General features: G+C 36.3%; 1 protein-coding gene across 1 annotated transcript in view; it reads right to left on the minus strand.

Annotated features, from left to right (window-relative positions):
* The window catches only part of CNTN5 (contactin 5), a 680315-nt gene that overhangs the window by 270233 nt on the left and 397890 nt on the right, over window positions 1–12192 (minus strand). Inside the window, 1 exon segment of the mRNA XM_035542535.2 lies at window positions 4988–5206. Coding sequence (XP_035398428.2) covers window positions 4988–5206 — 219 coding nt within the window.

Raw genomic sequence — 12192 nt, forward strand, 5'->3', positions numbered from 1 at the left:
GGTGAGGCTCCTCACAACCCCTGAAGTGATGCTGCACAGCCCAGCCCTGACAGATGAGCCCTACTCTGTGCAACAGGGATGAGTTACCTGTCTGTAGGTGGAGCAAGTGGACTTCTCGATATTACAATTGGAATTAAAATGAGTATTTAATGCCATATGAGGTGCCCGGGTGTGGTTGATCTAGAGGCATGCATTTTTTTTCCAGGTCCAGTGTCATATCTGCCAGTTTCATGTATATCCATAGGATATTAGCTTTTTTAAAAGTGTGTTAAACACCTAAATTACTCCCCAGTGTTTAGACAACCCATTTATTGGTCTGCAACTTCATGCTGAATTCCACTTCCCTCTGCCCTGGCCCTGGGATGGGGCAAAGGGCCTCAGGATGAAGAGTCCTGGTTAAGAGGCTGTCCTCACAGACAGGAACGATAGTGGACTCTTCGTGTCAGCCATTTTCCCCATGGGCCTGAGTTATGGGGTTTGTCCTTCCCACTGTACTTGAGTAACAGCCCTTTTTTCCCAAGCTGATGAGGGCTGGGCCTTTGTCCTGGTTTCAGCTGGGATAGTTAATTTTCTTCCTAGTAGCTTCCTACTGCTATGTTTTTGATTTAGTATGAGAATAATGCTGATGTTTTAGCTGTTGTTTAGCTGATGTTTAGATTATCCCAAGACCTTTTCCGCTTCTCATATTGCCCTGCCAGCAATGAGGTTGGGGGTGCACAAGGAGCTGGGAAGAGACAGAAACAGGACAACTGGCCCAAACTGGCCAAAGGGAAGTCCCATACCGTATGACGTCATGCTGAACAATTATATGGGGTGATCAGCCAGGGTGTGTGTGGGCTGCTGCTCGGGGATGGGATGGGCATCAGGCAGTGGGTGGTGAGCAATTATAATAATTGTTGGGGCTTTTCCATATTGTCAGCAACGTTCAACAAGGCCAAGTACAAGGTCCTGCATCTTGGCCAAGGCAATCCCAAGCACAACTACAGGCTGAGTGGAGAATGGATTGAAAGCAGCCCTGAGGAGAAGGACCTGGGGTTGTTGGTTGATGAGAAGCTCAACATGAACCAACAATGCGCGCTTGCAGCCCAGAAAGCCAACTGTATCCTGGGTTGCATCAAAAGAAGTGTGCCAGCAGGTCGAGGGAAGTGATTTTTCCCCTTTGCTCTGCTCTTGTGAGACCCCACCTGGAGTACTATGTTCAGCTCTGGGGCCCCCACTACAAGAAGGACATGGATGTGTTAGAACGAGTCCAGAGTAGGGCCATGAAGATGAATCAAGGGGTTGGAGCACCTCTTCTGTGAAGACAGGCTGAGGGAGTTGGGGTTGTTTAGCCTTGGAGAAGGAGACCTTACAGCGGCCTTCCAGTACCTAAAGGGGTTCTACAGGAAAGCAGGAGAGGGACTCTTTGTCAGGGAGTGTAAAGACAGGACAAGGGGTAATATTTTTTAACTAAAAAAGAGTAGATTTGGACTAGGTATAAAGAATAAATTATTTAGTCTGAGGGTGGTGAGGCACTGGAACAAGTTGCCTTAAGAAACTGTGGATGTCCCATCCCTGGAAGCAGTTCAAGGCCAGGCTAGATGGGGCTTTGAGCAACCTCGTCTAGCGGGTAGTGTCCCTACCCGTGGCAGGGGGGTTGGAATTAGATGTGCTTTAAGGTCCCTTCTAATCAAAATTATTCTATGATTCTATGATTCATTGGTATATCTCAATTTACTATTTTAATTTCTCAAGGGAAGCTTTTCTGTTCCCCACACAAACTTTTATAAAAACTACCATTTTTTTTTTTGTATCTTAAGTATTTTGAAAGTACCTAGCAGATGGTGTGGAACCAGGAACTCAAATTCAACAAAAATTTGACTCTCATCTTACACATCTTGAAGTTCATTGATTCAAACATTTTCTGTTGTGAAGTAGACCTTGCTCTTTCTTTTCTTGTAAAAGATATCAAACCATAGATAGAACTTTATTCACAGTTAAGTTCTAATTTTTACTGTTGCATTTCCAAAAGTTTTAGGAACTGTAAGAAAATATGAGTTTGCAATTTTATGATTCTTCGAGTATTTCATGAATAATTCACACTTTCTGTGCACATTCTTTAGTCATGACTTTACACATTGATACATAGCTTGAAGAGGATTGTATTGCCTTAACTGCATGTTTATGCTAAGTAATTCTATATAGTTTAAATTCAGCAGTGAGCTACTGGAGAGTTCTTTTAATTTGTGATATCAAGAAAACCATACTGATATACTGCGAGTGCAAATTAAACAGCATAAAGTCAGTATAAGAAGAGCTTCATTAGAAGCCATGTCAGGCCTCTGAGCATGTCTGCTGGGAAATCAATTACGTTCCTTGAGAACCCCTATACTTAGGCTGCTAATAAGAGTATTTTGTCTTTTCTTATGGCAAATCTGGCTCCTGAGTGTATGCCATATAAGAGATGTTTGAATTATGCAAGTTCTCAATTGTAATAACATAAAAAATGTCCCTCTCACTCCATTATTAATGTTCTGTCACTTGTAGCAGGCCCCTTATGACTGCACATGAACTGTACCATTTCCTTATTTAGAATGCCCTGGCTAGTAAACACCATCACCTAACTTTATAAATTGTCACATAAAAGTAGGAAAATAACTAAAGGAAATAGGAAAAAACTAGTTATTAGGAAAATAACTACAATATTTTTTCTTCAAGAGCTTTAAAATAATAAATGAGCCTCAAGACCAAACTGAACTCAATAAATTTACTTATTTTACTTAGTTCAAGGCAATGGAAAACCAGATAATTGAGACAGTAAATTTATTTCTGGTTTCTAAATGTTAAATATTTATCTCAGACGTAAGTAATTAACAGAAAATATTCCATATCGTGAACTAAGAGAGGTTTAGAAAAAGTTGGATTCAGCTGCCTGAGTAGAGATGTTCTCACCCTCTAGGATGATGCAGAATATCCTGCAGAGCCCAGTCTCCTTACACAGGATCCTCACTCCTGCTGTACCTGAAGTACAATAGTCTTTTTTAAGTCCTAATTCATACGTGTGCCTGTGCCATGGAGGTGCTTCAGATAATCAAGGGCTCTTAAAATATTACTAAGGTGCTTCACATTTACCTATCTGTGCAACTGTCTGCTTCCACCCAGCTGGATATACAAAGGCCTGTAAGTGATGGAGTAACTCTCCTAGGACTGTTTTATGCAGTCCTTGAAAGAAAGAGTTCAAGTTCCCCTCTTCTGAGTGAAGTGCTCTGTTCATTGGGGCTTATGAGTTATGACCCTTTTAAAATTTTGACTCCAGTTAGTGGTTCTTCACTTTCTGCTGCAAAATAGAAGAAGCTAAACTGCAGAGTGAGAATGTGATCTCTGTATTTTGAGAAGAGTCATGATTGCTGACTGATACCAGGCACAATCTCAGTATATCTCCTGGAAATGCCAAGGATTTAGGTGGTAGAACGCACCCTAAGGGTCACTAGCCCATCTCTTATTTTCTTAGAAAGTGATAAGCATACATTTTTCTCAGCTTTGTCAAAGGATTCAAGTGTAACAGTCAAAATTCATATCAAATTTAAACATAGTAAGCTGTTTTCCAGAGGAAAACAATGGAAAAATCAGGGTCAATTAGGGAGAAAATGCTTTATAGTTCCAGATTATATTATATTATTCCTAAAGTCTCTTTTCTTTTGCCTTGCAGCTACCAATTCCTTCTGCTTTGGGCTCTAGACACTCATGATGTCGAAGACCAGGATAGTACACTCTGCTTCTAATCTTGAACTTTGTTTTTCACCTGCACATACTAGGTTGCCTGGGAGGTTTCATCAATCTCTGGTGCATGGACAATAACTGAGTTTAGTGTAGTCAGTGCTTACAAACAATATTGCAGAAAACAGACAAGTGTAAAAAACTGCACCAGCAACAGAAATGTTATGAAACAAAATTTATCTGGTTGCTTAATTCAAGTTGTTTGTCTGCTAGATAAAGCTTCATTTAGGGAACATGTTCATGTTTATAAATAAGCCACTTCTGTTCACAGAAAAAAAACGAAAGCATATACCATTATCTTTCAATGCATGCAAGGTAGTTTTCAGAAAATAAATAAATAATTACAGCTCCTATTGAATGAAGCTGTAATTCTGTAAGCACAATCATTATACTGCACGAATGTTGTTGATCTGTGAGGTATTATTCATGGGTCTTTCCTCTGTTACTTTCTTAGCCTACTGTTTAAATATCCTCTAGCCTCTACGTATCTCACCCTTTCCCTCTCCTTCTTTCTTCACTTTCTCCTTTTCTCTCTGTCTCTCTCTCATCTTCTCTTTTTTCTTCTTACATAATTCAGATAAATATAATTAAAGAAATGCTAAAGAAATACAGGTTCTTTAAATGTAACCAAATATGAGAAAATACATATTATTACTTTGAATTATTGTATTGAAAAGTAAATGAAACCATATTGCACCATAAGTGTAGCTATGCATAAATATATATAACAGAGTTGACTATACAAAGCAGACAATTTAGAGAAAAAGTAATTTTATAAGATTTACTATTCATCATTAATTTATGTTACTATCATTCTTGATTAAATTAGAAAAATTCCAAAGAGAATATATATATATATATATATATATAAAAAAAAAAGAGGGACTGACATTTTATTACTTTGCTTCTCAAATATACAGATATTAGTTGCACAGATCAAATTGTGCTGTAATGGAATTTCAAATCACTAGCTTGCTACTTTCATGTAGCAAAAATTGCATAAAACAGTTCTGTATAGCAATCTTTAAGAAATATTTTAACTGGTGACTTTAAGACTAATCGGAAGATCTCAAGGGAAAGATGCCTATTTCTACTTTGTTAAATAAAATTCAAAACTATGTTTGAGAAACACTGAAGTTAACTGATAACAAACATACTGTTTTTGAAAAATTGTGTTGGCCAAATATAAGCATGGGCTTTTCAAAGAATCAGAGAAGGAAACTAGACTTACCGTCATGTTTGAAGGCCTCTGAAAAGTGGTAAAGGTTTGTTGGGGAGTGATAATGTTGTGCAGCTCCTCTCCAGCCTGGTGAAGATACACTTCCTAATGAAGGACTGCTTAATCGTGGTCTGTTCTTTGAGTTAAATGAGGCTAAAGATGAACTACCAGATTTGATTCTGAGAATAGCAGCATATGAAGTGGGGAGGCCAGGAACAGCTTCTGAATATTCTGAAACAAACAAACAAACAAACCTCACAAACAAATAAGAAGTGAACACTGACTGAATAAAGGTAAAAATCTATCATTTATCAAAATAATATTTCAATTATCCAGTATACAATATATGGAACAAAAATGGAATAAGAAAATCTCTCTCTCTCTCTCTCTCTTTTTTTTTTTTTTTAATTTGGCATGTTAAAAATTTAAAGACAAATCAAGAACTTTTATCTCTGAAAGGATTGTCAAAGACACTCTGGATTGCAAGAGGGACTCACATTCTGGACTGAAATGGCATAGAGCTTTAAGACAGAAAATTCCCCTGTAGTTTCAAAACAATATATATAAAAAAGATGGCTATTAAATTTATTGCTTATGCTAATATACATTTTCAATATTTTTAATTCTATTTCTATGAACCTAAGTCACCAGTACAGAAGTGTCTGCCAGCCCATCGTCTTTCCTTCACTGCCACACATTACTTTGTATATGCAGTGCAGAACTACTAGCTGTATCTAAATATGTTCCTCCTTTCAACAATACTCTGCAAATCACATGGGTTAGCTAAAAAGTCTGACAGTACATGTTTGCAGAAATCTCTCTCTCACAAAGATGCATATGTGAAAGCTAACTCCTTTTTTGCTTCTGCAACTTCCTTTTTTATTACCTTTTCACCTATACTTAAAATTTCAATGTCTAAAAATAATGGGTAGTGCTGAAGATTTTGGTTCCTGTCTGATGCCAAATATAAGATAAATAAATTATATTATTATAATAGATTAAAATACCACTGCAAGAACCAAGCAATCAGAACTTCTGTTGAAATCAATAGTTGTTAACATACAGCAGCTGCAGAACCAAAATCTTTAGGAGGTAAGAAGAACATTTTTTAAAAACACTGATACAGATGAGAAAACGGAGTCAGACTGCATATCAAACACCTATGAAGCAACTAATTTTTCTTAATGGAAGTGGTTGACAGAAAAAAAAAAATCATTGTTCTGTTATCTTTACTGATTATAAATATTTATAAATCGGACATTCTTCACATAGGCATAACATGAAAAATGAAAAATGATGAGTGTTCCCTTCAAAAACTTTGAGTGGCAGCTCAAACGACTGAAATAAAATCTCTTTAAAATATTAGTCCATGGACATGCTAGAGAGCTTTTAGAAAAATCTAAGCATAAATAGCTATAGATCGGATAATTCTATATTGCAAATGGTTTAAAATTAGAGAAATATGCATTTTACTTTGTCAAGATAGTGACAGTGAACACTGAGAGTCTTTCAGATTTGGGAAAAGGTCATTCCACTGCACTGCTTATTGTCTCTGATGTTAAGAACGCCCATTTTCTACCTTTTATTAGAGGCTGGAGTTTGGCAAAAGCAAAAAACAGCATTTGAAAATATCTATTTTCTTCTATGTAAACTGCAAATATGTAGATTATATGTTGATGAAGTATCTCATTTAAAATTAGGATTTAAAGACAAGTTTTGACAATCAGATGGAAATGTCACAAATAAGGATAACTCTGTGCTATGGTGTTTTTCATACTGGTCTAATAAAACATTTTATAAAGTATATTATGTTGTTATATATCCCATATACATTATATCATCTTCCCTGGCCCACAAAGAAAGTGAAGATACAAGATCAACATGATTAATTGCAATGTAGTATGAGAGTATATCTTATAGGAAATCTTGTAAGATTATCATTGGAATATAACTGACAAAAACAAAACAAACAAACAAACAAAACTCTGATTGTCATTCAATTTATTATTTAAACATTTTTCAATATTGAGGTGTTTTAGTTCTTCTAACATAATGTTTTTTTCCAGCAAATATTGAAAAAAACTACAATATCATACTAAAATCTACCACCGTTAAAATCAGTTCTTTTCATTCTGATTTCTCTGAGATCAGTATACAAAGGGTATTTAGCTTTCTTGTAAATATGTTTTACTTATTTTGGTCTCACCATATACTAATTTATCTTATGAACAAAATCATTTGTTGGCTTTACAAACACAAATGATTTTAGATGAATGAACTGCAGTAGAAATATCAACATTTAAACTTATCACACAAAGTGCTCATTGCAGAATTGACATCTTCCTCATAAGCAAAGAACATGGGGAATACAGACTTAAAGGAAAGGGACCCAACTCTCCTAACACATTTCCATCAAAGGATGAAAATACTCAGTGGTGAATGTAGCAGTCCTAGTGGCAAGATAGTTGTAATGTACGGGGGCATTGTGCACTGTGAAGCTCCTCATATCTTCACAGCTCAGATCCTCTGATATCCCCCAAGTGCTGATACCTTGGAAATTCTGCAGAATATCTGGAAATGGGCAGATTGGGAAGCAATCCTGTTTTTCTTACATGGAATTGGGATGTAGCCATATTGAACCTGTAAATAAGGGCACAAGGCACCATGAAAGGGACTCTTGCTTTGAAAAAAATCACCTCTCTCTGCTCTGTTGTGTAAATGCATACATATTCTCCAGCTCTTAACCCAAGGTGAGCAAATGATTTATAATCTACCTGAGACACATAAGGAATCAGAAGGAAAATGCTATGTTAAAAAGTATGGTTTCACAAAACAATTCCTGTGTATGTTTAAAAAAAGAGTATTATAATCCATTACATGTAATTTATTTACCACCATGCCAAATTACAGATTATCAAGGCAGAGGAGAGCAAAATAACCATTATTTTTTTCAAAATTGTACTATGAAATACTTTTTTTTTTTTTTTTTAAATTGGAAGTACATGCAAACTTGTGAGACAACACATACTACAGTTCCTAGTAAGTTTGAGCTAACTAGGTGCTTCTGACCTGATTAGTTTGGTATCAGGCTTTATATCATTAGGGTGAGTGCAAAAAGAGGCCAGAAGAAGCAGAAGCAGTCTGTTGGAGACGTGGTGAGGCAGGAACAGCTTCCAGTCAGAGGGATGCAGAGGAATGGAGGGCAAGATGCTTCGAGTCCATCCATAATGAGTGATGTCCCTCAAGGGTATATACTGGGAACAATACTATTTAATATCTTCATTAATGATCTAGATAGTAAGATTTAGTGCATACTCAGCAAGTTTGCAGAGGATACCAAGATGAGTTACCAAACTAGTGATATGCTAGAAGGAAGGGATGCCATCTACAGGGATATGACAGGCCTGACAAATGGGCCCTTGTCAACCTCAGGAAGTTCAACGAGGCCAAATGTAAGGTCCTTCACCTGGGTCAGGGCAATCCCCATTATCAATATAGTATAGGTGATGAATGAATTGAGAGTTGCCCTGCAGACCACTTCAACATTCTGGTGTATGAAAAATTGGATATGAGATGGCAACATGCATTTGTAGGCCAGAAAGCCAATCATATCCTGGGCTACATCAAGACAGTAGTCAGTAGATTGAGGGAGGTGTTTCTCACACTCTACTCCACTCTTGTGGGACCCCACCTGAAGCACTGTTTCCAGCAATGGGTACCTCAGTACAAAAAAGACATGGATCTGTTACAGTGAGTCCAGAGGAGGACCACAAACATCATCAGAGGACTGTGAAGAAAGGCTAAGAAAGCTGGGGTTGTTTCACCTGGAAAAGAGATGGCTCCGGGGAGACCATACTGCAGCCTTTCAATAGATAATAATGCTCATAAGAAAGATGGAGAGATATTTTTTATCATGGCCTGTAGGGACAGGACAAGGGGTAAAGTTTTTAAACTAAAAGAGGATAGATTTACATTAGACCTAAGGGAGAAGTTTTTTACAATGAGGGTGGTGAGGAACTGAAACAGGTTGTCCAGAGGAGTTGTGGAAATGTTCAAGGATAGGTTGGATGAAGCTTTGGGAAACCTGATCTAGTGGAAAGCAACCCTGCCCATGGCAGGGGTGTTGGAAGAGATGGTATTTGAGGATTCCTTCCTACCCAAACCATTCTATGTTTCTATGAGATGCAGAAGCCAGACAAATTTGGAGGGCTAAACAGTTAGAAGGATGGGAGAGAGAAGAAAGTACAAGAACAGTGAGACTCACTCTAGGCTGCCTAAGTTTTGCCAACATATCATATTGCTAAACAAAAATAAACAGAAGCCATACTGAAATCTCTAGTTGTAGTATGTAGTCTCACTTTCTGCAAAAGTTTAAATCAAAATGTAGCTTTTGTTAATGTCATATTTCTAATTTTTAGGCTGTTTCTAACTCCAGTTTCTTTGCATACATTACACGTTCTGATTTAAGTGCTAACACTTCAAAGAATAATGTGCTAATGCAATGCGATCAACTACACCAGTAAGTAGGATTCAAGAACACTGAAATAGTTTTGACAACTTCTTTTTGCCGAAATAGTACTATGCAGGGAGCTTGGTGAACTTGTTCTGTGCTGCTTCATCAATTCCAGAAGATTATTTTTTTTTCCACTTTAAAATTAAAAAAAAAAGATATACCTGTTATCTAGTTAAATGTGGAATGACTGATGACAGTGATAAATTAAGAGATTTAAAGAAAAAAGAAATCAACATGATCTCAGATTCCATGAATGTAAAGTACTGTGGAAAGAAAGAGAAGGAAAAGATACAAAAGTCACTTTCCACGGTGAAAAGGTCCTGCAGTAATGGCAGTATTACACAAGATGTTTTCTGATCTTTCATTCTATAATTGTTTTATTTGGCTGGGATTCAGGATCAGTGTGAAATTTCACCCTAATTGTGGTTGCTTTGTCATTTTCATCAGTATGCTGTATCTGAGTAAAGTTTCTCTTGTAAGACAACTAGAAATGGTTAATAAATATTATAAACAAATATGTCTTGTGTTTTTTATTGAAAGCCTGTAGCTTGTGATCATTACTGACAACTAGAGCAGAAATCGAGTTTACCTAAAAACAAAACCCACTTCCTACTCCAAATGTTTGCATGCATGAAAATCACCAGCTTGGATTAGCCTTCAGAGTTCTTTTCACTAGAACTACTGGAATTATAGCCATCTTAACAATAGTGTGACAGGTTTAAGATAGACTATGTTTTTTCTTATAAATGCACATTTCCTTAAATGTGATTTCCAACAGTAGACTCTGATCTGTATGAGGTTTTGATAACTTTTTAATGAATCTGTGTCAACTCATTAAATTATTCATACTGCTTTTATTATTTCCAGTATATGCTGCTGTCCATCCTTTCTTTGGTCAGATTCAACACAACCAGGAAAAACAGCACCACAGGTAACAGAGAAACTGTCTTCTACTGATCATACATTTTTTCTTCTATTAGAAGAAGCGTATGTATGAATTTTGACATTATATAAAATAATGTTATTCCTTTAATCTGTAATAGCTATTTACAGCTATGTCAGGGTAAATTTAACTTGATTTCATATGTGCTATGGGAAAACCAAGCTAACTCTGAAAAAAGGGGTATTTTTTCTCTCAGAACAGCATATGCTCCTTAGCACATATATCCCTTAGGTACAGTCCACAGGTACAGATGTAAAATACCAATGCTATCCTGTTATATTTAATCTGACAGATTTGTTTCAAAAGGCATAACCTATGACAAAATAGCTCCATCAATAGTACTACTTAATTTTACCAAAATGCATTCTATCTCCAAATGGTGGAAGATGACAAAGCAAATTTGCAGAATCCATCACCCAAAACTCCTTTGAAAACATTCTTTGTAGTTTGAAATCTATGGAGAATGAAGGCTTCTTACTCTTGGGATGATGTTTGTTTATTTATTTATTTATTTAATTTATTTTTTCCAGTGGGACTACTGGTCAGTATCTACCTCAATGACTTTTCTCAACTATCAGATTAAAATTTAGTCTATTTTACAATACTTGTGTGACCTTCATTCATATATTTTTGCTAGCTATCATGCTTGATGAAATGCCACTAAGAATGCTAATATGTTGTTTTTGTTTAGTTTTGTTTTGTTTGTTTTTGTTTTTCATTGCAACTTTTAATTAGTTCCTGTAGAAGTGTTCATTCTTCTAAGCTTAAGAAAAAGCATGCCTTTATTCTGTAAACTTTGGATGGTATTACTGTTGTTCCCCAGTATTTTCAAACCAAACATATTTTCTACTTTGTTCTTTGCCTGCACATTTTTTTTACAATACCTCATGACATATAGATTGGCAATAACCAGAGAGAAAGATGCAACTTGTTGATAAATGTTGTGTTGATAACCTGTTCATGCAGGGCATCTCATTGTAAGAGCTAGAAGTGCTACTGCAAAACAGCAAAATGTCAATAAATTATGTTTTACTGACGAAATTTAATTAACTATAACTGAAAACAACAATAAAACAGATTTTAACAATGAAAAACGTAAGAACCAGTAGATTTTCTCAAGAACTTGTTAGTACATCTGATCCTTCTATTCACACCTCCCACTGTGTGTGGTTTAGTTTAGTTGTCAGAGATTTCATTTTAGTAGTCAAAATAACAGGTAATGCAACAAAATAGGCAGAAAAAAATGTTGAAACCAAACAAAACCAAACAAAAACACTGCAACCCTCATTGAGAATGTCATTTTAAATAGCTGGAGTCTGGATGTGTGTGTATGACCTGCTGAGGCTGGGTTCACTTTACAGGTAGTGAAGAGAAAGAGGAACTGGGCAAGTGACATGACAGACATGCCCATTAAATGGCTACTTTTTGCCACTGACTTTAAAAGGAATGTAAGGGAAGTAGCTGAGATGTGGACACTTCAACTTGTTCAGATGTCTGTTGTCTTAGTCGTCTCATCATAAATCAGTCAAACTTCATTTGTGTCCTTCCTACTCAAAACATCTTGTAGAGGAATGAATATCAAAATATTTTGTTTGTTTGTTTGTTTTCCAAAGCAGCAATGGGGAATGATTTAGAAACTGAAAGTTCTCAAGGAAAGCATTCTGGCAGTCTTGATCTGCAGGATTGACCTTGCAGTCATCTGGCAGAGTTGATCTTCTTCACCAAAGATTTGATAGTATGAGAAATGGAGAAACTTAATCT

The sequence above is a fragment of the Cygnus atratus genome, chromosome 1 (genome assembly GCF_013377495.2).
Source record: "Cygnus atratus isolate AKBS03 ecotype Queensland, Australia chromosome 1, CAtr_DNAZoo_HiC_assembly, whole genome shotgun sequence".
Taxonomy (NCBI): Eukaryota; Metazoa; Chordata; class Aves; order Anseriformes; family Anatidae; genus Cygnus; species Cygnus atratus.